This window comes from Clavelina lepadiformis, chromosome 9 (genome assembly GCF_947623445.1).
Source record: "Clavelina lepadiformis chromosome 9, kaClaLepa1.1, whole genome shotgun sequence".
Taxonomy (NCBI): Eukaryota; Metazoa; Chordata; class Ascidiacea; order Aplousobranchia; family Clavelinidae; genus Clavelina; species Clavelina lepadiformis.
The window spans coordinates 1,324,441-1,350,627 of NC_135248.1; the positions used below are offsets into that span (position 1 = coordinate 1,324,441).

Sequence of the window (26,187 nt, forward strand, 5' to 3'; positions counted from 1 at the left end):
ATTTACCAGTATATGTGATTTCAAAACATAATTATTTGTGAATACTCTGGCATCTTAAGTAGCGATATTATGGTGTACACGGTGTATATTGCTTCGCCTACAATTTTTGTGGTAACTACAAACTAAAATAGCTTTAACTTGAAATTACTAAATTGTGAACAGATACAGATTTTCACTCAATTGAACACAGCCTTGCATTTGTTTACGTAAAGACTACAGACACAGTACAGTACTACAGTGTTTACTACACTACATAAAGACACAGTAGTCAGCGAACTGTAGGTCTTCAAGCAAAATATAATGGACCGCATATTGTATCATGTAATCAAGTAAATGTCGGCTGGGTTATAATTTCAGTGTTTTTATTCTATTAACCTGGTTAACTTGGAGCGCTAGCAATCCACTTTGTGATGTTTTTTTCCATCTTAAGTAAAGGTTAATTACAGCTATAGCGGCAAACATTTGGAAAACACAACCAGCAACCTCCCACTCACATAGCATTAATTCTTACGTCCTTATGAAGAATGCAAGCCTATTTTTATAACGCTAATCCTGCACTACCCTACGACTTATCTTTACCAATTGTGACTTGAACAATAGTTGAACAATTCACAGTGAGTGTTGGAAGGATATCTAAGTCACACTTCAGCCAGCGAACAGTTATATACAGATGTTCAAGCGTCATTTCATCGCTAACGATGAAACGATAACATGGCAAATTGAAGGTAGTCAGAACTTACTGCTATAGTCAGCTAGTGGGATTTGAACCCACGCTCGCACAAACCAATGCATGTTTTAGTTTCAAGGCCGCAATACATCTTAACATAAGTGATGCGAGTTAACTGTCTGTAAATTGCAGGTATATTGCTAAAACTTGTGGAAATCACGTAACTAGGTTAAAAGTTAATTGAAGTTATCCTAATAGCTTCAACACATAGTGTCTGCTGCGAAAAAGAGAAAAACACATTGAAACTATGAGTTAGCTAGTAATGTTTACTGCATTAAGTATATTTCACATGTAACGTTGGGCCTTCATTTACTAATGAAGTGAAAATTTGGGCCAAGTTTGCCGACCACTGGGCTACAACATCGATATGTCTATTGTGTAATAAATTCTATAGTATATAGCCTAAGGTAATAAAATTTATGCAGTATTTGTCCATACCATATGTAAATATAAATCAGTGTGGCCCATAAGCTGCCTATGTACACTGGTTTGTGTTTTGAGGTTCCACTTGTACTTAAATTAGCGCTTTGTGTGCCACAAAGTCAAAAGTTCTTGCGTCGTTCTGTTATCGTAATGAGTCTGCATTGCTTGAAATGTGCCGTTATTGTATTTTACTGTTAAAAAGAAATATGTTGGCATAAATCTTTGAAGTATGATCGAGCATTCAAGTTTTTATTTCTGTTTTATTTTAGGTTGTAAGTTCACACTGGTCATGTAGTTGGTGCTTTTGGTTTGCCATCATCTTCAAAAATCATGAACAGCAGAAATTCGAAAGAACTAAAGCATGCCATTAAGCAATGGAATGATAGCAGATTGGATTTGTTTAGCATTAGCCAGCCAAATAAAGTAGGTTTTTCCTCGTGACATGGCGAACATCAATAAATAAGAGTTTTATATGTGACTTCAGACAAGACATTGTATATATACAATCAAACTATACTAGGCTGCTTCCGTAGTGGTGATAATTTTTGTTAAATTCGATTTCATACATATCAGTATCTTGAAAAACTCTGTCGTAAATATATTGTAAGACCTGCGCTATGCTTGCTTGTCTGAATTATTGTAATTCTGTGGTTTTAGAACTTGGAATTTTTTGGCGTAATTCGCTTCTACCACCACGATTCGAGCAGTGATGGAAAATATGCCACCAAGTGTGTCCGAGTATCCAGCACTGCAGCTACCGTGGATGTGATTGACACCCTATCGGAAAAATTTCGTGCTGACATGCGAATGTTGTCAAAGCCCAACTACGCACTTTACGAAGTCCACGAAAACGGAGGTGTGTTGTTAAAATGCTTTTTGAAATTATTCTGATTCATTAAACATACAGTTGTAGAAGGTTTTTTTTTGAATTACTGAGTTTTGTGACGAATTACATAACAAGTTCGTTTTATTATTGTGGTGGCATTGTGGAAAGCAGTGTTTTCAGCCGCATTTATTGCCTTTTGGTATAAAACGTCATTGAGCCATATAAGGTGCTTGATTTATGGTAATTCTTCAAGAATCGCGGAAGCTAAAAGAAGATGAAAATCCACTTTTGGTCCAACTCAACTGGATCAAGGATGACCGAGAGGGAAGGTTTCTTCTGAAAAACGAAGATGACGAAAGGCCGGTCAGTACAGAGATGGGAACTTGTTTGGTGGTTCAGAGATAATAAGCAAGCAAGCAAAATAACTTTTAACGATTATACAAAAACGTTTATGCGCGACATGACACAACATGGAGACTTCTAAACGCCATCAGATATCACCTTAACCTTTCTTGTATCAGGTGCAAGTTGGTAATGGCTTGTATGACAAAAGCGAGGACACTGTGAAGGGATTCAAACTAACTAGAAACTTGACGAAAAAGGAAAAAAAAGCATTAAAGAAGAAAGAAAAAGAACGGCAGCTGCAGAAAAATAAAGAAGAAATTTCAGTCGAGCGACCGTCTGAGGCAAATATACTTCCATGTTTGTATAAAATAACCATCTATGGTCATTATGCCATCATTTATCATTGCAATTCTATGGAACCGGTACTCCCTTTTCATAAATTGCGTATAAGTCGTTGTATAACTGTTTGTTTAGCAAGTGCAGTGGACAGTTATGTCAACAATAGCTTTGCATGTCAAGTGCCAACTATTATATGCTTCAGGTGTCAGCAGCACAACAGCTTTACACTGAAGTCCCTGAATCGACTTTTACAAGAACTGTGTCAAATCCAGAGGCCGTGATGAAAAAACGTAGGGAACAAAAACTACAAAAGCGAGGAGGTAGATTATGTTTTATTGACATGGACATCAAAATGATTGTGAAAGTGTACTTTGTAATAATATGAAGTGCAGTCTAATGTACTTGTTATGTAGCCTGTCTTTATACTTGCATCAAAGACAATTGATGATCCTATTCAGTATAATAGCAATAATTTGAGAATTGCTGCCATAAATAATTTGGAATTGCTGGAGGCCATAGTAGATTTATTATTGCATCGTGTTTGCAGCTGAGGTCTTGAAGATTTATGGAGACAGCATAAACAAAGAGATACCATACAAGACTCTCTACTTGTTACCTAATGACAAAACTGAGACTGTAATTAGAGATATCCTGGACAAGTATGGTCTTGGTAGAGAAAGCTCGTCGGATTATATGATTGTCCAGGTAACCTTTGTCCTTGCTTTTTAATGGAACTTTATGTAGTAGGAATATTTTAACGGAAATGCTTTTGCAAAAAACACACAGACAACACAACACATGTTTTTAACATCGTGTGTAAGCAGCATGAGCAATGCTTTTCATATTAGTATTTGTAACCAATAACCAGTATTTGTAACCAGTGCTACTCAGAAAACGTTTTGAAAAGTCATAGGAACAATCGTACAATACTCTGTATGCACAGTGAATCCAGTGACAAGATTGAATAGCAAAGTAATAAGACTTGTGCTTGGCTTAAAATATTTCCTAATCACGCCATTCACAGGTTGTGCTTCCACCTGGTTCGAAGCCGGAGGAATGTTTCGAAGGAGGTTGGGGTAAAGAGACGATCCTTAATGTTGACGATTGCCCACTTGACATTGAGCAGAAATGGCAACCTCATCAAGGTGAGCTCATCTTGCTCGTTTATTTTGGCTTTCACTTGTGCTCTGTTGTCTAAGCTTTGACTTGTATTCTCTTCATAAATCTTATGGTCCACTTTCTTGCAACTGCAACTTACTTAAACCGTGTGCAGGAATATTGCTGACAATGTTACATGCAGACTCGTATCCATATTCGTATCCATACATGACATGATTTACTCGAATCTAGGCATTATTTTTGACTCGGGATAAGATGGTTTAAATCCAAACCCGAATAGATTCGCCAAATAGAGTTTTCTATTACAAGAATCACAGGAGAAAATATTAATACGAGCAAACCCATAAAAATGTTCAGATTGACAGGTAATCAAGTCATAAAAAATTCACAAAACAAGGGAAAAATTAAATTATCTCATTTATGAGATTTACCAAGCCAAACCTATTTTTCCATCACCTGAGTCAAGTAGATTTTCAATGATGGAAAGCACATTTTTAATCGACTAAGTTATATTGCACGCCTAGCAAGGCAATACCTTGCTTTAGGTGGTACTGACAGAAATAAGTCAACGAATACGACATTAAAATATCGGGGTTATAGTTTATACTAAGGAAATGGGATTTACATCTTTTGTGGTACGTGGAATAATTTCATCACAAGATCTTTCAAGTTTGCGTTTGGGTATTTTTGACTTACAGTCTTTAATTTGAACTCACCAATGAAACCAGATCAATACTGCGTGCAGTTTTCATTGTGGGAAATCCCCTAAGGCATAGCCACTCAAGCAATAAACAAGTGTATTGATTTTTTCGCTCACTCAGCATAAAAATTTCATAAATTACTTTTGAATAGTTTGGCATCATCCAAATCCTCTTGCCAATGAATGGAGTGCTTTTCAATAACTTGCCATAACTTTTGAATAATGTAATTAACTGACCAAGTAGAGGTTAAAATGCACCCCAATTTCAAAGCAAGTCATTAACGATTTCTATATGATTAATTATTTGCTCTATTTTATCTCTTGTGGAACCAAAATTTGATTGATTGTTGTCGGTCAGTATTGAGATATGTTTCATTGAGTTAAAATCACTTCTTGCAACTAGGATAAAACAACAACTGACAACTTTAAACTTTTTCGTCACAAAAAGTTCTTTGGGGGATTGTATTAAAACTTAAGCGCTGTGTTGTTGCAATGGACATAGCTGCATCCTGTAATCGCACACGCAATTGCTTAAAACATTTTAAGAACCTCACTGTGTCTCTGTGTTGTTCGCAATCTGTTAGTTAGAGCAAAATACACACTGTTTGTGTTTATCCTTAATGTATTTTGTGCTACCTCATGTACTTTTTATAGGGTTCGTGAAGGAGCATTTAAAACGTGCCTATGGTGCAAGAACTAAAATGAAAATGTTACACCAAAAGATTAGTCACAGCTAAAATGAAAGTGTTTATTTTCTAAATTTTAGCTTCATTATCATGAGCTAAGAAAGCTCTTTAGAATTTAATGAACAAAACATGAGTTTTTTCAAAATTTAACAAATTGCATTTGTAAGCTTTGTGCAAAAACAAAAAAAATACAGCTATGAGTTAAGATTTTAGGCGCACAGAAATATGTAATGTTTCTATAATAAATGGCATACTACTGGAGTTTTTACATTGTGAAGCAGAAACCATTAACAAGCAATCTGTCAAAACTGTACCTAATTGCCTCTGACATGTTTGTTATTGTCAAATTTATGATAAGAAATATATTTTTATCTACACCTATAAAAAATAAACTCGTCAAACTGAAAGTGGGTTGAAAGATTTAGATGCACAGAAAAAATATTTACTGTTTCTCAGAAGCTAAAGAAAAAAATGGGCAAAACGTTTTCAAAAGTTTGTTGTTATTTACAGTTTAACCGTGCACAACTACTCAGTTCTGTACCAAGGACTTGTTTCTTGACTTTTTTATGCTGCAGTTAAAATCTCCAACAATAACATAAACCCATTAAGATAAAAGGTTACTGAAACATAGTTTCTTTAGGGACACTTGTTTTTCAACTTCGTCATCGGTCTGGCACCAACCATCACATTCATAAGAAGAAGAAACCGACACCAAGCGCAGAATCGCCACGACAGAAACGCGACGAACAGGTATCATGACATGAAATGATCAAAATGCAGTGTTTATCTGGGCTTGGAGTTCATTAACTTTGCCCATATAGTTGATGTCTGTTCAACAACTTTAAAATCTTTTTTATTTATGCAAAAGTTTGCTAATTTTTGTCATTTTTTTCTCCGTTTAAATTAACTTTAATCTCTAATTAATTTACCGGTGGATTTAATCGAACAGTTTTTGTTGACGTTTGCAATATTTTCACCAGGATCAACCAAGACGAAAACCTTCAGACTCCGCTGCTTCAGCAAAAAGCACAGCAAAGAAAGCAGAGCACGAGCAACGACCAAGAAGCGCTCGAAATCCAAAGTTCATAGAATTTCTCGGTACAATTGTGTAAATAAATTCAAGATGCAAATGTTTTCATAACTTCTGTTCAAAGGCGACCAGTTCTACCATCGTTGTCATACTTTTCTTGTTCAAAGCTTGATTTAGCTATGCAGTAGATGTTGCTATTAGCCCCCGTCGTGCAATCTCAAGGGTAATTAACTACTTACATGATGTCTGGTTATTTCCGTTTTGCAGACGGTGAGAGATATGAAAGCCACAAGATCGTGCCGAACGTGACAGAGGTTGGGGGGGATCGGAGGAATGCTTCATACGGGACATTTATCGAACTTCGTCCCTCGCATGGGCTCATGCCATCCCATTGTGTCATCACAAACATGGATGGTGTTGTCACTGTAAGACCTTTCCTGTTGTTGACTGGTCGAATTTATTGTCATAATTTAGCTTAACACCCCAAGAAAGTAAACGTCCTTGCGATTTATCTTGCGTTTTAAACCTTTTATAAGGTTACACCACATGATGGGGTTGGAGAGGTGTTTATGGATGGGCAACGCATCGTAGAAACCACAATGTTATCTCATGGCGACATCGTGTGGCTGGGGAGAAGGAAGCATGTTGTTTTTTGTGACCCTGGGCGGGATATTTCGGTGAGCGGTTATTTTGTGATAGATTGTTGCATATTTTGCATGCGGTGATGCCCCGGGATTGGCTTGAAATTGAAGACAAGCATTCATTTCATTAAATGTAATGTTGAGAAATGTTTCAACACTTAAAATATTTAGCAACACAGTAAAAAATGAGACAAAGCACCAGTAAAATGTCAGTAAAGTGTTAGTGGGGTGTATTGTTCTAGTATGGAGATTATCAAAAGTTTCACTAAAGCATAAACAGTAAACACGTTATAAAATAGCTAACAAGGATGAGGAAACGTTCTTGCATTGACAATCGTATTATGGACAAACCAGTTAGGTAGAAAGATTTTTATCAAATTCATTCGCCACATCTCGTGCGAGTGAACTGAGGAAAACACCCTGCACATTTGCAAAGCTACGGTTGCCGCAGCCAGACTTACCAGAACATAGGGACCCCTCATTGTACGATGCTAGCGTAGCCACACAAATCTTGAACAAATTATCCAGTTACAATTGACTAAAAATATGTACTTGCGTACTAATAATATGTATAGCGTTGCAATTTATTTATTTGCAATTGCAATTTAATGACATAAATATGAATTATCAAATATTTAATCTTTGGCATCAACAACTACATGCAAAAAGAGTATTTAGACACAGACGATGTTAGTTACTAATGCCTCTTTACATGGAAAACGATATAGATAAACTTGTGTAGGAAGTCAATTGCAACCACAAACTGTTTAAGCCCTTTCCTCTGTTGTAGCCCAGGAAAAAGGACCAACTTTTTCTTTCCAAATTTCAGAAATCTTGCACAAACTATGATTTTCTTCTGTGTCGCTCCGTTTTTTAAGAAATTGTACAAAGAAAAAAATCTCTGATTGGTAAATTTAAGAAGTTTCAGTGATATACCGGCGACATCTTTTTACTCAATATTGTTTAGTATTCGTACCTCCGAAAGTACCTTACTATACGATTGTTGTATTGTCACCATTGTTGTGTGGGTAATAAACCTCTTTTCTTCTAAAGGTCCCAGAGATTAAGAGGAAGATAAGGAACTCGGCGCCAAGAGAGCAACACCCGAACCGAAACAGTTCAACACCTAACCTACCTGCAGGTATCTCTCATCATTAATGAAGTGAAAGATTGATTTTATCCCCCTACGTATAGCTTAAGACTCTGTAGAATGTTGGCGGAATATTGAATAAATTATTTCATTTTTTGTATCTCATAGTGCAATGAAACAGAGCAAAGTAACATTGGTCCTCTAGTACTTTAAAAATGGTTATAATCGAGATGCTTTTTTACTGCCTTGGGCTCTTATGTTCATCCTTTGTATGAGTCGCAACTTCTAACGTTTTGCTCCTAAGAGTAAAATTCTTTTGATCGTTTCACTTAAATGTTCTTTTAATGGAAGGTGCTCGGCCAAGAGAAGACAACGTTAAAAATATGTCGAGGAACCGTCATTACTCCTCCACATCATCAGTCAGCACAAATAAATCTGCATCACTACCTCCAAACACACAACCTCCCGACCGGAATCAGATTAGAAACCTTAATAACCAACAGCAGCGTGTCTTGGTATGTGCTCGTGATGCATTTATGGTATATTTTTTCACCATTCGTAAAAACCTGCTGAAACCATACAGAATTCAGTATTACAAGTTTTGAAGTAAAATCGCAAATGTTAGGATGCTGTGATCACTCGGTAAAACTGGGAGTCATTTCAGAATGACCAAAAGGGAAAATATGTTCAAATAAACTGTGTTTTCACTGGTTTGCCTGAATTCAAGCATGAACCTTCCTCAAAAATCAAGGCAAGGTTGCTGTGTAGCAAAATATTTTGACGTATCTCGGGTTTTTGATGTTAAGCAAATGGCTCGTAACGTAAAGAACATACAATTTGTAAGCTTACACATGCTTCCATGGGATTTTAAAATTACTGGCCCTTCTTTGTTTACTGAAACTTTGAAAACATATTTTGTACAAGTGAAACATGGCCTTTATCTAGACAGCTCAGTTTAATTGTTGTACACATGTCAACCTCCTACATGTATGTTATTTTTTTTATTAAACGCTCTCAACGTCGTCAAGGCACGCTTAATATAATGATAAAAAAAAGATCGTTTAAAAAATTCGGAGAACCTCCCACATGTATGAATACTAGAATTTTCCCAAAAAATTCTTCTTAAAAGTATGTAAACTGCTATTAATCTTCATTTACAACTTTCTTTTGTGGTCCTCAGCAACAGCGCCCCCCTCCCTCTGCATCAGTCCAACCATCACAGCATAGAAGTGGATTGCCACGTCAGGTGTCCCAACCTGTACAGGTCAAGCGTAAACTACCTGCCAGTCTCAGTGTCCATGAAGAAAGTAAGCTGAGAATATGTTGCTGTGCTCTGTGCTGTGTATCGGCACTTGCAATGTGTGTCGTGTATCTTATTTTGCTCCAGCTGCATAGCCAATAACTGGATATGTTGTGATAACAACAATTAAATAATTTTTGATGTTTTATCATTATATGTAATAACAAAATTATTGTTTATTTGACAAGATTTTAACAAATAAAACTTGATTTTTTGTTAACTTTCTTGTTTATCAACTTATTAACTTAATTATAAACTAGAGTAAATTAATGTCACAAAAGTTGATAGAATTGCTGTTCACTTACTTAACGAATACAGAATTATTAGTAAATCTCGACCAATGCTTTTGAAAACAGTGATAGAATCTCTGCTTGCCAACGTCTTATCAGTGAAAGCTGGTTCCCTTCATTTCAAGCTTTCCCCAGCCTATTCGATCTACCTGATACTTCGTAATTACAACCCTGATCAACAGCACAACATCATCTCCACTTTGACCCTTGTAACTGATTTATTGGAACAGACAATCCAGGTAAAGCGTTACACGCCTTTATGATGTCATAAACTGTTTTGTCGGACTTATTCAGACAAAAAAATTTTCTAATTCGCAAACGATAAAGACCACCTTTTAAGGACGACCTTACAACACAAGTTCAAGTTTGTTACGTTGAAGTTCATGTTCACAGATGAACAGCTCATCAGTGAATGAGTTGTCGTTTTGGATGGCCAACACATCGGAACTCCTCAACTTCTTCCGACAGGACAGAGATTTGTGCATGGTTACTATGGAAACGCAGGAGAGTTTTGCCAAAACTGTTCAACTGGCTTTCAGGTAATCTGAGATTGCGCTTGTTCTGGTGGTCAGTCAATTTGGCCGACGCATTAGATGATGTCATAAGTGGCAAATATGGCAGATTGATGGGGGTCCGGTTGTTGTGCATTTTAAATTGACGTTTTGTGTTTATCATGACACGACATTGCACTGCTATGTGACTTTGATAAAGTTTTGATTTGGAATCTTAATCTGAATTTCAGAAGCTGCTATTGCTCCTAGAAGTGTGTCATATTAGCCGGTTTATTTAAAACTTTTGCCATGTTTTAGTTACTTTGGCACAAAAAAGCATCAAAATGTGCTCAAAAAGTGCTTACAGCCTTAATAGCAACATAGTTATGACAATTTTTTCATCCAGTTTTTAATAATCCTGGAATCGCTTGTTTAGTCCGATTTACTCTTCCAGGCACCTGGTGCAGTGCATGCAGCGAACACTCTTCTCTCTGATGCCCGCGTTCCTCTCTGAATCCGATGAAGATCTCCCTGGAGGTGGAGGAACAGTTGATCTGAAGAGACAGAATCAAAACACAGAGGATGCCACCATGTGTAAGAGCTTGAAGACGTGCTCCGATGAACTGAGCACAATTGCATGGATTTTAACGACAGAGTTTATAAACAGGCTATGATCTGTTCTTGCTTGATACGGCAATTGTGCAAATTAGTTCTGGAATCTGATAAATTTGTTTTGTTGCAGATGAAGTGCTTCACATGCTTTCATCAGCGATGTCACTTCTTCGCAAGTGTCGAGTGAATGCCGCCCTCACCATCCAGCTCTTCTCACAGCTCTTCCATTCCATCAACATGTGGCTCTTCAACAAGCTTGTGGCGAGTCCAGAAGCCACGACACTGTGCTGCCGCCAGTGGGGCATCAGGATACGTGCCAGACTAGCCATGGTGGAAACGTGGGCCGAGAAACAGGTAAGTTTTTGTGGAAAAAAGTGTTCTTCTCATGCAAAAGAAGGCTTTTAGTTTGTGTGTCCAGATGTGCTTTGTTGCAGTGAAACATTCAAAAAACCTTCCGTGTTATTTTTCATTCATTGCTTTGTAGTAAATCTTGTAAACTTTCCTAACATTATTGTAACAAGGATTTTGCTACTTTTCATTTGCTTAGCAGCGATCTTTTGTGTGTTGAAGGCATGTTACATCTATTTATTTTGACGTTCAATTAAGCATTCATCCAAACAATGATATTTTAACAGGGCTTGGAATTAGCAGCGGACTGCCACTTAGCTCGCATAACTCAAGCCACACAACTCCTCCAAGCTCCGAAGCAAAGCGAAGAAGACATTGCCACCATCAGCGGCACCTCCTTCAAACTCAACTCTCTCCAGCTCAATGCTCTGCTCTCAAATTATCGACCTCAGTTTCGAAGCGGCGAGAAACGAATCTCACAGGAGCTCATCGACAAGGTCGTTGCTGTGGCTGAGAATTCAGCCGATGAGGCAAGTGGTGTGGGCCTTACTCAACACATGCCTCATGGTGTAGGTTGAGTTATCTTTGGTAAGGTAACACGGGGCAGAGCGTAGCTGAGTTCAGATTGGATTAGTTGGAGTCGATTCAAGTTTTTTCTACTACTTTGTCAAGTTTAAAAAGTTTAATTACTCCTAATTTGTGGCGTTTAAAACATGTTGATCAACTATAATTGGGATATGAAAAGTAAACTCAGCTGTAACAGCTGACATAGTCTTCAAGTCAGCAAAATCAAGACTAAATATCTCTCCAGTTGACTCGATCTGATGGAAGAGACATCAGACTCCAAGAGGATCCTGATCTGCAGCTTCCATTCCTCCTCCCAGAGGATGGTTATTCGTGCGATGTTGTGCGAGGCGTCCCATCAGGTCTCACGGAATTCATCGATCCATTCGTGCAAGAAGGTGAGTCATAGCGCAGATGTCAATTTCGTCGGATCTGTCGAGATCAAACCAATTTCATTTGTGCATATTTAACCTGTACTGGAATCATCTTATCCACAGGAGAAATATCATTATGAAAGCAAAAATTTTGTGCAATTGAAATCTAATAAAAATAGGATTGACAGTGTGGATTATGTTGATAATGATCATTTAACTGTGTTAATTCCGAGAACGTTATTCTAACTTAGTCGGATTTATTCCAACATGGAGATAAAGGTTCTGTCAAGTCATCTGCCACAGCAACATTACACGCAAGACACATACACAAAGTGCAGCACGCACGGGCTTGAATGTATTTGTCATCTTTAAAGTTTCATTTCACTTACAGGGCTCTGTTTCTACCTCATCGAGCCCGACACAACTAATGATAGCTGGACCGTTTTCTTCCATTCTTTCTCTCCTCAGTTCCAAGTCAGTTCCACCAGTCATTTAAGTTAAATCTGTCACAATAACCCTTTATCACGTACACAATAGCTGATTATTATGTCATAATGTTACAGCCTGTGACCCCAGCTTCCCAGCCAAGCACGCCATCGGACATTGTACCGGCAAACAAACCCGAAATTATCACGGTCACGATCAACAAACGTGGGGGTGGTATGGGACTGAGCATCGTAGCAGCCAGGGTTAGTTCAAACAATATTTTGTGTCGATTTGTAGTGTTTGCTTAGTGCTCTTATAAGCCTTGTAAAGTCACGTTTATAAGATTTTATTACACATGTATTCAATTTAGCTTGTCTCGGTGTGTGAAGCCGGTTTTTCTTTTTTGTTTAACCAAGTTGCACTGTTGGCTAACATGCTGCGTTTGTCCTAGCGTTGTGCTACGTTGCCATTGATTTAACATCTTTTGAAAGGGCTTATACAGTATTAAGGCAAGTGGATAAAGTGCGTGTTATGGTGTTTTCAGTAGAATGGAGTCATGCCCTTCACAATCTGCCCTATTTGGTCATAATGGTCATGCTTTATTAGTGATAAGGAAAAGTTAACAATACAAATGGATGTTATTACAGCCTTTGACGACAACTCACTGTTTTCTTGGCCATCTTTTATCAACATACCTAATGGTTTTGTGTTCAAATTTCTTTTGTCAAAGAACTAATCATTTGTAGCGCGTGTCATGAAAGCTTTCAATGGGGTTATTATTCTCCAATAACCTTCTTTTGTGACATGTGCGCTCAACAAATGACAGTAAGCGCTGAAGTTGTTACCAGTCTTATTAAAGCCATGTCACGGTGCTTTGTGTGTGAAGAACATTTTTCTGTCGGAAGTATTTGACCAAATAAGCATTCCAAGTAACTGAAAACATTCCAGACAAAAGATTTATGCCATTGTTAGCAGTAAGGAGGGATTACATTTACTGCAAAAGCATTTAAGTTCTCTACAGCATTTAGCATAGTTTTAATTAGGATTATGGAACATTACGTAGTTATTAAGCTCAACCATATAGAAGTAAAATCAAAGGATCAAAGCTTAGGTTGTTTGGCTGTGATTGCATTCAAGACAACACAATGCATTACAGAGTAGACAAACAGGTTTAAGAAATATGCGTAACTTGTGCAAAAAGATTACATCTTTTTCGGTATAAATCAAAGCCTATGTAGTATGTATTGTGTATCTTCCAGAGAAGTTACACTGAGTGCATATTTGTATACCAGTGGCTTTTGTTATATATATGTTTTGTGGTACTTGAAAATTTCAACGTACACTTTCACTCCCCATTGTATAAACAGAGCGACTGGTTTAAATTGTGGAAAAATTTCCCGGTACTTCGTTGGCATTCTTCATTTGCTTTGAGAATGTACTTGTGTTGTCGGAATAGAAATAAGCTTTGTTGTGCTTGCGTTTGCACACATGAGTTATCGTTTTACACAGTGTGGCAGTTTACTGCTGTATGGCTTTTGTTGAGTTCTGGCTTTGTCTGCTGGATTAATGAGGAGGTTGATGTTTCTTTTTGTGTAACATAGTATTGAATATTATTGCTCTGGTGAGGTGTTGTGTTTAATGACATCGTGCTGGCATTTGCTATGGTAGATAAAAGGGCTGTAAGTTTGTGGATGACAAATTGTCAACCTGTGGTTTGCGTTCTCTTTCTATTGCTCCAAGCTCAGTTTCTTTTCAGCAATTGTACATTGTGCTAGCATTTTCTATTTAGTAATTAATTTCTAGCGAGTGCTTTTTCCCATTCACATAACGATGCTCTTAAAACCTCTCAGTGCCGTCGATGGCACACCTTTTCTTTTTTGTCGCGAGAATAGAGAGACTAGAAAATGAAGTGACAACTACAATGGTATTAAACACATTTGCGTCCATTGTTAGTTCTTCATCATTTTCAAGTTAATCCCCGCTGCTGGGTGCTTCACAGCACGAACGATTGTTGCGAACGAACAGAGCCAGATTCTCGTGAAGCACCATTGGAACCGCTCTCGAAAACAGGTTGTGTGTTGTAGAAAATTTTTAGCATGACTGAAATCCTACTCATCCAACGGCAGACATGTTTTTAAACTCCCAATGTGTGCTTTGTCGATTCTACATCTCTTTATGGAGCGGATGAATAATGCGTCGGTAAACCGGCTGTCTTGTACAATGGGACTTGTTTTCTGTGTCATGACAGATTTAATTTGCCTTAGTTTTATTAGAATTGTGAGCTGTGTATGCTGGGCTCAGACTTTTTACATTGGTGACGTATGTGACTTGTCTAGTTGTTATGAGGCCTGTGATGATGTTGTGGTAACGTATTGTATGATTAAAGCAACTTATTGACTTAGGCAACATTCTTCAAATATTTGATAAATATTCATTAATATATTTTGGGTCTAATGCTCTAATTGTAATGTAATTTGTTCAGAATATTTCAGCTAAGTCACATATTCTGCTTATTTTTCGGAGTCGAATATTTTAATACCAAGAGGTAAAATAAATGATGATTGATTTGTCACACCAAGTTTTTGCCATGATTTACATCTTCAAGTGAAAAATCTCGTTGTTTGTTCAATCCCAGCTTCACTGGTTCAATATTTGTAGATTTCCTTTGACCCTTGTACAAAGCATTCTTGTTTACAAGTCTCACTGTAAGGGGGCTATTGACTGTTGGTGTCACTTCTAGTTTTGAACAGTTTCCTACAGTTCAGCTTACTTGCTTAGTTAGATAGGTCATTGAAGTTTTTCGACAATGTTTGAATTAATTACTAGTTAAGTTAGTTTACTGCTTAGTTAGTTGTTTGTTTATTAAGTTAATCTTACATCCCCGACAAAACCAAAAAAGTTTGGAAAAAAGAGCCCTAAATACTAAAAAAAGTTATGGGGTGAACTATTGTTTTTACCCACCTCATCAGTAACCTTTTTCGATCTGAAACTGGGTACTTCTCAGGAATATTTTTGCCAGGGTGAGTTTTGATATGTTTAATAACCAGTTGCTCACTTACACAATATTTTCATTATAATACTACTGTAATATATACTGCGATATGGTTTCACAGTAAATGTCTGTGAAGTTTTGTATCTCTATTATTTTTGGGTTTTTGGACATCTATCGAGTAAAAACCAGCCACACAGTAAATCGATCATTTATGTAATACAGTATGATACATACATTGCACATACAGCTATGTATTAATTTAGTACTTGCATGGTTGTATGATACAGTACTTGTAACAACCAACTCTTTATTTCTTATTCTGTAGGGTTCAGGCCAGGACAGGTCGGGAATTTACATCAGGTCTCTAGTCAAAGACGGGGCATCTGAACTGGTAAGTTATAACATTTGTTTCTGCATCATTGCAGTTTGACACATATTTGCGTATTGTTTTGTTTATGCTGTGTTAATAAAATTGCAAACTTTGTAATGTAGTATTGATAGTATTATATTATTTGTAAATAATTATTAATTTATAACTTACTAATACCTTGGTAAATAATCAGCGGTAGGACTTGATTACGTAATTTAAAAAAACGATTTTATCCACAGGATGGCAGGCTACAAGCAGGTGACCAGCTGCTCAGTGTTGACGGTCAATCTTTGGTCGGCGTTGACCAAGCCCAGTAAGTTATTGTTGCTTGCTACACTGTTAACGCCAGCGGCGAAGTCAAGCACAGAAATGAATAAAAGTTCATGCTTGTTGTCGTTCACTCAGTGATTGATCAATTTTCATTCTAAACTATCCACAACGGAAACTTTGTAAACTCGAAGCTGAACGAGATCGTAAAGTTACTTCGGGATACCCAAAGTCCCCTTAATACGCTATATTGATAATTCTTGTGAGTAATTTTCAAGTTGTACCGTGTTGTTTACCAACAGAGCTGCCGACCTGATGACAAGAACGGGGACGACGGTCACACTCCAAGTCGCCAAACAAGGGGCCATCTACCACGGCCTTGCCACCCTGCTCAGCCAGCCCTCCCCCAAGCAACAGCACATCAATGTTGCCCAACGTCGAATGAACCCCCAGCTTGCCCAGTCTCGGCCGAAAAGTGAAGGTTACGCTCTTCACCCACAAATGAGAGATGGGTCGTGGGCCCCCCCTGCTAAGTTTCCCCATCAAAAATCCCCTTACGATCAACATAGTCGCCCCATACTGCCTCGAGGGAAACAAACTTCAGCATTTAACCAATCTACACCTCAATTAAGTAAGAATATCGTGGCCTTTGTATCTAAAATTTTGTTATTTTCTCAGGATTCTTTACTTTAAGCTTCTTACTACCTGGTCTAGACAGCATTACGTGCTTTAAATTAAGACGAAGTAGAGTTATAAGGTTTCAGTGGACTGAATAATGATTGAAAACGGTTGCAACAATATTGTTTCTCCGCGACCAATCTACAGTCCGCAGAAGAGCAAGTATTCGACGTCCAGGGATAACGGTATCACAGGAGGGAATCCCCCTCTTTCAACTCCGACTCCTGTCTTGTCCCAACAGACATCTTCATCTGCACATTCCGTGAACTCTTTGGATGAATCGAATTCAACGATAGACAGTGGGTTTCAATCCGTCTTAACACCCCAACCCTTAGTCCCATCCCCAAACTCCGCCTTCAGCCCCAGGTTCCCAGTCGCAAATGCACCAATGAACACGCAGAGGATCTCTCCAAACATCGATAACATGTACGCTGTGTACCAGGAGCCATCTCTCTCCCCCGGTGCCACCAGCTCCAACAAGATCGATTACAATGAGAGCATTGACACCCTGGATCGGAGCAGCATGTTCAGTTACGAAGATCGCAGTTCTCCCAATGCAGTCCAGTCAGTCTACTCCAATGGAAATCAGGGGACCTCTGACTTTGAAAATGAATTTCAAGAGGGTTCTTCAAACCGGCGGAGACGTCGCTTGTCAAAAAGCAGCAGAGTAACCGACTCGAGCGACGAACCCGAGTTTGTTCCTAGACACGGGCGCAGATCGGTGAAACGTTACAGCGACATTCGACCAAATGTCGACAGAAAGTCGTTGTTGGACAATTTTATCTCTCAAGCGGAAGAAAGGGACCGAAGAGCCAAGCGGGAGCAACGTGCCGTGCAGAATCTCACCAAAAATCGGACAAGAAGTTCGTCATTAACAAGGTCGGGCAGTTCAGTGGCAACACCGTCGACCTTAATTGGATCTTTTGGACTAAAACGCTCAAATTCCACCAACACCAGAACACAACCTCCACCATCGAACACCGGTATCCGTCGATCAAGTTCGAGTGTCAACATCAGTGACATCATAAAGAAAGCAGAATCACGTGACAGGCATGCCAGGGTTGATCAGGCACGCTTGGAAGGCTTGCTTCCCCCAAGGCGATATTTAGGCCGCAAGGACTCAATCAACACGCGGTCACGTCGACCCGCTTCCCTTATTATAAACGACTTTGAAAGCAAAACCGATGACGAACCCCCACTGACAGGAAGGTCACAGAGGTCGGATTATTCTCAATGTAGTGGAGATTTCACGCCTCGCGAAGCAGCAAAATCTCACCACAGAAAGTTCTCGTCTTTTCGAGATAACAGTCGTTTATCCAACAACTACAGTGGCCGCTCACGTGCAAGAGAAAGAAGCTACGTTGACAGTGCTCAGAGCTCGCTCCGTCGAACGCACAGTGGTCGTAGTTCGACATGGAATGGTACTGAGATTAACCGACAAAAGTCATCGGTCGTGGAGACAGACAGCCAGCCTTCTTATAATAACCATACTGTTAGAAAGTGCAATGGTAAAAGTGGTAGAAGAAAGATAGAATTTTATGTTTAAAGCCATTTTATTCCATCAACGCAAAACCTTTGCTTTGCATTTTAGACGAAGATTTTGAACCCGTACGTCGTATTCCTCAGCATACTCCGAGGTCTGCGATTTCCATGGGAAATTTACAGGTAACTTTTTACTTGAAGTCCTGAAGTGCTGCAGTTCCAGTAATTTTCATTGATTGATGATTGTGTTTTTTAAAGTAAAAATTTAAGTGAAAGTTATCGATGCATCTTGTTTTCTGTCTTCCATTTTTACTGTTCGACAAACAGTCATGCTAACTACCAACGGTGGATTATCGGTGGACATTGCAGGCCTACCATTGACGGCCTGTGTAACTCTACGTATTTTTTAACATTCTTTTTTTTACTCAACTTCCATTTTTCGAAGCAAACCTCATTCGAAAGTGAACAAGGTTTGCAACCAAGCTGGAAGAAAGATAGATTTGAGCAAACTTATAAACCTCAGCCAAGAAACACAGCCTACACAGTAAGTGCTACCTGTATAATTCTGATACTGCATAATACTTCCACAATCGCACCTTTTAAAATTAGTTATCTTGTAGTTTATTTGCTCATTGTTTGGTGAAATTGAGAGTAATAACTTATTACAAATGATTGAACCTTGTGAGATAATTCCCTTAGAACCAGAGGCAGAAAGCCGCGTCTGCGCTAAATCTTCAAACAGTGCCTCAAGCTGAACCATTGTATAATGGAAGACCGGAACGCCAGCCAGATATAATTGAAAACAGGTTAGTCTGTCGATATGATGTTGATGTATGGTAACTGTTTGAAATCGAACTGAACAGAATTTTGCCATCGTTATTTTACTTGTTTTCGCTATTGCTTTGACAGTTTTCGACTAAATTTTCAAAATGTTTTTCTGATTCTCATCATGTCAAAACTTATTCAGACCTCTCTCTGGAAGGAGGAAGATTCCTTCTGATGCAGATGCTCTTCCATCTCCGCCTCCACAAAACTCCACTCTCGAAAAGCATTACCAGAGTTCACTGGACAACCCAAATTACGATCACTTTCCTCCCCCGCCTCCGGAACTTGAGCCAAAGAAGGAGGAGCTGCAGTTGCCTTATAAATCCCCATCTCCTAAAGTTGTCGAGTCTCCGAGAAGTCTCTCGGATTTGTACAGAACTGCATACTCTGCCGGATCATATGATTCCCTTCCAAGGAGCAAGCCAACATCTGCATCTTCTCTCCTTAGGAAAGATGAGAAGTCCAGCAAATCACAAACACTTGGAAGACCTTCGAGCGGAAGGAAGACGGATGCTTTAAAACTCAATCCAACCCAGGTAGTCAGCGTCGATGGAGATTAATTTTATGAAAATCACTTCATGGAATATTTGTGCAATTTTTTATGTAATAACCACTTTGAAGTTTGTTAATTAAAACCGTTTCTGATGCTCATTCTTTCAAAAGCATTTTGTATGAAAATTTGAGTTTATATTTTTTACAAAATATTGAAATATTCATGAGTAATATCAATTCATTGTCAAAGTTGCTAAAATTTGTTGATATTAGCACTAAACCGTCGATATTAATATTTATCGTGCACAAAGTTATTGCTTGTTTTGGGGATAAATCGCATAATTTAACCGGATATATTACGATCATTAACAACTAATGTTGGTAAATGCTGCACAATACCACCCCTGACCTCAACTGACTCTTCTTTATAGAAAAAGAGTCAGACTACAAAAGCCGCCAACAAGTCATCAACTCTACCTCGACATTTCAAGTCCACGTCGCCTTGGGATCGAGATGAGCGCGAGAAGCGAGAGCAGGTTATCCAGGAGGAGCTAAATGCTCTTCGTGACGAAGAGATAAATGAGCTGAGCTCGCGTTCCGATCTCTCTCCTCTTGAAGAGGACAGGTGGGTTGATGTGTCCGTGCATATTCTGGTCAATTATACCCATAACCACGTGAATATATCGGGATTCTTTTTCATGGCCGTAAATTCGCTTTAGTCAGTGATAATTTGACCGTACAATGCTCTGATGTACTTGACATTGAGTAAAATGTCTGCAAAAAGTTGAAATTCTATTGCAACTTATGTAAATAATTATATTCTACCTGTGCTTGATAAAGAGATAGCCAATAACAGGAAAATTAATAAAAACATAAAAATTAAAACTGATGCCAGACTGAAGAATCTCCTCCAGGAACGAGAGTTTCAAAATCGTGTCCAGGAGGAAAGAATGAAGATGTTCTCAGATGAAGACATCTCAGAGGAGGTCAGTCTCATCCCTTCAATCAATTTATTTGCATTTTTATTAGTTAATGAAATAATTTGAAGACTTGTTGACTGTCTGTAAAAAGTATGTTTTTCCACTGTACTTAGATGACATCCTGCAAAAATAACTTAAAAGTTAATGTGATCCTGGTTACAAATAAGCACACAGTGGATGACAATGTGTGTTAATACAACACAATATGCAAAGTAAATCAGCGTAATTCACAGTATTTCTCACACAACCTCCACACAGGATTATGGAGTTCCCGATCGTCCAGATCGAGATCGTTTGATTCGGCTCGAAGATGCCCAGCGTGATGCGGCTGCTCTGAAGGAGAAAGAAGACAGAAATCATGCTCTCTGGGAGGAAGAGCAGAGGAGGAAGAAGGTAAAGTGATAATAAGTGATTTTAAGGATTATTATCGATGTTTTTATAGCGCATGATCCTGACAAGGTGTGATCTCTTTAGTTTCAGAAATTGCAATGAAGCTGCAAACGAATTTTTCACTTCAAAGCAGTAATTGAGCGTATACACAATAATAATAAACATCTTTCGTGAAACCTCTGTCAATACTTGCTGAGGAAAAACATAAAAGATATTTCTGTTGTTATGATGAGAAAATGTTGCCAGTATACATCTAGCATTCTAGCATGTGTTTAATCTGCCAGCACATAAAGTTCGTCATTTTAACACTGTATTAGTCTTCATCTGTGTTGGTAATAATTGTTAGCCATTGTCGGCATGTTAATAAGACATTCCTGTTCCACAGGAGGAGGCAGCGTTACGATCGCAGCAGGAGGCGGAGCGAAGGGAGGCGAGAAGAAGGTGAGTACTCGATCTGGCTTGCTTCACTCCTTGTCCGATACGTGGAATCATTGTTGTGAAATTTCAGGGAGCGTGAGAAGCGAGAGCGCGAAAGACAGGAAGAGAAGAAGAGAAAGGAAGAGGAACAGATGAAAGAAGAGAAGGAGAGAATGATGAGGGAGAAACAAAAGGAGGAATTTTTCCGGAGCAACAACGACATCGAGGAACGATTGGTTCGTGTTCCATTCTGTCAATATCACTCGAATTAGTTTCATATTTCTTGAAAAACTTTTATGTTAGATGTGCAATTGTGCAGGTTTTAAGGTCAATTATTGTGTTGTTAGCTTATGATGGTAGCACTGCTGTGTTGGTTCAATCAATTTTCAATTAAGTTTACTCAAAATAACCTTGTTTTGAAAACTGGTTATTATTTGTTAATCAAGATGCCGTTTATTACCCCATAATGAAACAAATTATCATTTTATGTTTTCAGCAACGGGAAGAGATGGAGCAGCGTCGAAGGCTGGAAGAGCTGAGGAGGATGCGGGAAGAGGAAGAAAACCAACTCCGGGAGCTTCAAGTAAGATTCTTTCTTATCTTCTAATTGTAGTGACTCGACATCATAACTCTGTGACCAGACCAAGTTAAATAAGAGTCATTGTAATTCGTGCAATAGTTTCAGCTGAATGTAGATTGTGCTGCCGCAGAATGAATTTTAAACGAACATGAATTCTTAGCTTGTAGTAGTGGGCTAGATTTCATTGTTTCTGCCTGAAACAACTTTCACTCTTATGTGGTGTTACCCAAATTTGGTGCCACTCAATTCAGTTTCATGATTAAGTGATTGTAAAGTATTTGAGATGTAAATGACGCCCCTCTAGGTAAAGCGAGAAGCTGAAGAACGGTCGTTTCGACACCAAACTGAGCTTAGACGTCGTCAAGACAGAATATCGGTATATTTTGCTTAAAAGCTAACGCTTGTCTGCCATAGATACCAGCTCAGTAGAATGCATGGTAGTGGCTGCCTTGACATTGTTTGTGCATTTTGTTAATTTTCTTTTCATGTAAACTTCGTGGAGAAGCCGATAAATTCTTTCATTCTCTGTTTAGCAGAATTAATTTTCTGAAAGTTAATTAGGAATATTAATTTTAGGCACACTTCTAAAAATGAAACTAGATGGTTTGTTACACTACTGCAACAGATAACTTTGATCACTTACTTTAACCAGCTAATAATTTTATGTATGAAATAGAATTGACACCTGTTGTAGTTTAATTAAACCTTTTTGCTATAGCAGTTTGTAGCTACACTTTAAAAGTATTATCCAAAGCAAGTTTACATTTGTTTTGTACAAATTCTACACAGTATGTTTCAATTTAGTTTAAATAATCTTAGTTTGCAATCAGTAGTTTTGCTTTTCTTATTCTTTGTCTAGTTGGTAGTGATGGAGTTTGTGTCAGTAGTTGAAACATTTTAACATGTAGCATATTACCTGCCTGAACATCTTGTCAATAGGGATACGCCAAACTGAAAGTATGTCCATCAATGTGAATCAAATCCGAATCAACTAAGTTAATTTCTGAATTGCGGTTGTTCTGAATAATCGATGGTTTAAGTTGTGCTTAAACTTTAACATGTGTTCAACCTAGTAAATGACAGAAACGACTTTTATTCAATAAAAGTACAAGAAAAGTCGTTTCAAAATCATTTCCAGTTGTCCCTGCTCCTGGCAATTTTTTCGTTTCCTCATTTTGTGTAAGAATAGTTTTGCAAATAACCGATTTAAACACAAATTGTTGGTTGAAGTTAGATTTCTGAAAATCGCAACAAAAATTCAATGATCATTGTTAGTATTCGGGTTCGATTTGGCCTATCTTTAATCAACAAAATCAAATTGAAGTGTTGTATAAAAGCGAGTTTGACATCAAACTGCATTTTCTCAAGGTATTAACATCTTTTCTGTCCTCATGTTCCAGAAACAGAAGGAGGCAGAGGCCAGGGAAGAGGCGGAACGTGAATATTTGGAAAACATGCTCAGCGCCGGGAAGAAAAACGTGTCTTCTGCTCCTTACAGGAAGACTTCCTCGACGAGTGGCTTCAACCCAAAATCTCCAAGTTACACGCAAAATTTCGTCAGTAAACCTCAGAGTTTTGATTCGTCGAGGTAATCTTGGTTGAAAATTGTGGGTTTGTAATTTGGACAAGCTAGGCTATTTTTCCCATAAAACACAAAACGAATCTCTTCGTAAAATATTGAACAAAATTTACATGTATCCTCCATTGCAACATGAATACACCTTAAGTGGTGACGATACCTTTAAAATCTTCATGAATCTCACCCACACAGACCCGTGATGAGAGAACACTCTGGCAGGCAAGCAATGACTCGACCGGTATCTGATGGATACATGCTTGGAAGGACAGACTGGGACTCTGATCACGAGGTTCTTACGCCTTTAGTTGCTTAACTGTTAAATTTTTTCATTAACTTCAATGACAATGATTTAATTTAGTTTATCGGCTAATTTGATAAATCAATAAAATGCTTAAATAGCAATTAATTGACCTATTTAAACTTTGGCAATCACGTTTCCATGGATACCTTTAAAAATGTCTCGTCGCTTTTTTTACTTGTAAGAAAAAAACAGCTTTGACTGAACGTTGGACATGGACAGAATGCGAATAAACATTGCTATGATAGATGTGAATATTTATGAATTGTTTCACTAATAGCCTGCACGATTGTGCGCTGAAATTTGTTTGCTAAATTTTACATCTTCACAGCACTCTCCTCCCCCACCTACCACGCCACCGGCGTCATCAGGTGGCAGACGCCCCATTAGTTACGTGGCAACTGGCAGCACGCCAGGCGTCATCGGCTCGCAGGAGATTTACAAGGATCCAAGAAACAGGAGGGAAGCCGACATTAAGAGGCGAGAATATTTTTCGAGTCAAAATTTGCAAAACAACGTGAAGATTTTCATGCCATTAGTAATTAATTTATAAGTTATTATATTGTGGTACCATTGGTACGATACAATCTTTATTCTCGGGCTGAGGAAAATTTTTGCACGACTTAAACCCGGTGATGATAAATCATCGCTTAAGCCCTGGTTACTGAACTAGCTATAGCGCAAGCCCAATTTTTTAAAGCTGTTTGGATAAATCCTCACAAAAATAATGATGTTTAATTGATATTCTTACTACAGAGACCAGTCGTTCAAACGTCGTGGTCCTGATCCTTCGAAGATGACGTTCAAAGATCGTCAGAAGTTGTTCCAGGGAAGCAAGAGCAGCCCGGTGAGCAAGCCGAAGACATCGAGGAAGCTGCTGGAGATAGAAGAGAGTCTCCGGAGTCAGATGTAGCGGAAGATGTGTGTGTTATCACTTTGTTCTGTGGAAACCAGGAGGTCTTTGTCGTGACACCCGCCTGGACTTTTTCTTCTCACCTGAGATGGTTCGTTTACGCCATCGCTACACTTGCTGGCGCTACAGCGCAACTTTTTCACTGTCTCCGACAAAGCCTTATACTTGTTGCACCTTGCTGCGATTGTGATGTCATAAGCACCTTATTATCTCGTCATAAAATTGTGATAGTTATAATCTTCCTTCTGTTCATTTTATGTAGTAGATTGTTTTTATCATTATTTGTTGGTTGCTGGCGAGATGCGAACATTAGTTGTTGGCCGAACACCGTTTTTTGATCGAATTTTTGTCCTGCTCTCTGGCGCACACGTCATGAATTTGTTGCGTCATGCATACGTCATAAATGTAATAAGAAATCGCAGGAAATACACACTTAACGCCGGTTTGCAGCCAATATTTGCAAATTTTTCCGAAATGTGTTATTCTAGCGCTTTGCTCTACTCGCCTGGGCGTCAGTTATGGCTCAGTGCTTTGGTGCTTATCGTAGAAGTAGCTGCATTGTAACGTATTTTTGTATCACGTTAATCGTATGATCTTACATAAACTTTCGTTATGTTAACAATTACACATGTCTGTGACGTCGTAATAGTTTTTCGTTGAACAAAGTCTTGATGACGAGTGATTGGTCAATGGTATCGATTATAATGACATTGAAGTAATTTCCTACATTTATAAAACAAATGCGTGGTGCTCTCTCGTTTTTTTTTGTCAATTTGCTGTACATTGTGCTAATTTTCAGTGTAATTTTTTTTTCATACTTTGTTAATTACCCCTTTGTTTGTGCAGCATTTTCATTTTGGTAAATATATTTTCACGATTTTCTATCTTAGATTTGCTTTATAACTTTTTTTTTATTTTTCAGTGAGAAACACTTCTTGGATAGATAATAATTATTTCATATTTTTGTATTACCTGGTGCTATATCATAGACGTTGCCGTAACCAGGTCGTAGTAATTATATCAAGTTCACGTTGAGAATTGTGAGACGACAAAAACTTTTTAATAAACCAAATGTGTTGTGCTTAGTATAACTTTGTAACCACGCACTTGAAGATTTTATCAGGACCCGTCAAAGCTTCAAACTTGAGATTTCTTGGAAAAAGTTGCACGTTCTACGTCACGCTTCAAAGAAACCTGTCCGAGCAATCAGAGGCCGGTGCCACTTTTTAAGTTTTGAAATGCTTTAAAGGCCTAGCAAGACTTCTAGGTCGTAGGCTTAAGATAGTTGAAAATGTGAATGAAATATGGTGAAATTCTCGCCTTACCTTTGGCGAGCTATTGCAGGAGTGTGTCTTGTTGAGAAAGTTGTACGTGACCTCTGATGTCCACTCGATTACATCATTGGTATGACTTCACATTTATTTCGTAATCTTCTGCTTCCTGGGCATTGAAAATTTACTGACTTCAGCCAAAAGTTATTGCTGATCTTAGTACGTTATTTTAAACTATTTGCAATTCGCTCTCAGTTAATTAACAATCAGTTAATTCACACAATCAGATATGTAAGCGCTAATTGCGTCGGTGTAAAGGACT

General features: G+C 38.3%; 1 protein-coding gene across 2 annotated transcripts; it reads left to right on the forward strand.

Moving 5' to 3' along the window:
* Positions 1-1,423: 1,423 nt before the first annotated feature.
* Positions 1,424-25,675, forward strand: LOC143470001 (afadin-like). Of its 2 annotated transcripts, XM_076967833.1 has the most exons (40): positions 1,424-1,573; positions 1,808-2,006; positions 2,230-2,339; positions 2,498-2,662; positions 2,863-2,980; positions 3,208-3,365; positions 3,685-3,805; positions 5,806-5,915; positions 6,146-6,263; positions 6,463-6,620; positions 6,732-6,872; positions 7,890-7,977; positions 8,278-8,441; positions 9,107-9,233; positions 9,583-9,755; positions 9,910-10,055; positions 10,462-10,601; positions 10,750-10,973; positions 11,255-11,497; positions 11,779-11,929; positions 12,297-12,379; positions 12,469-12,594; positions 15,649-15,714; positions 15,933-16,006; positions 16,263-16,591; positions 18,230-18,303; positions 18,566-18,664; positions 18,820-18,926; positions 19,088-19,481; positions 19,869-20,062; positions 20,333-20,423; positions 20,676-20,810; positions 21,193-21,248; positions 21,316-21,460; positions 21,721-21,807; positions 22,109-22,180; positions 23,205-23,392; positions 23,576-23,672; positions 24,013-24,161; positions 24,438-25,675. In XM_076967833.1, exons 1-40 carry the CDS (start codon positions 1,481-1,483, stop codon positions 24,592-24,594), a joined length of 5,670 nt encoding a protein of 1,889 aa, XP_076823948.1. In that variant the 5' UTR covers positions 1,424-1,480; the 3' UTR covers positions 24,595-25,675. The 2 variants fall into 2 exon arrangements, with proteins under 2 accessions (XP_076823948.1, XP_076823949.1); XM_076967834.1 differs by lacking the exon at positions 22,109-22,180.
* The last annotated feature ends 512 nt before the right edge of the window (positions 25,676-26,187 follow it).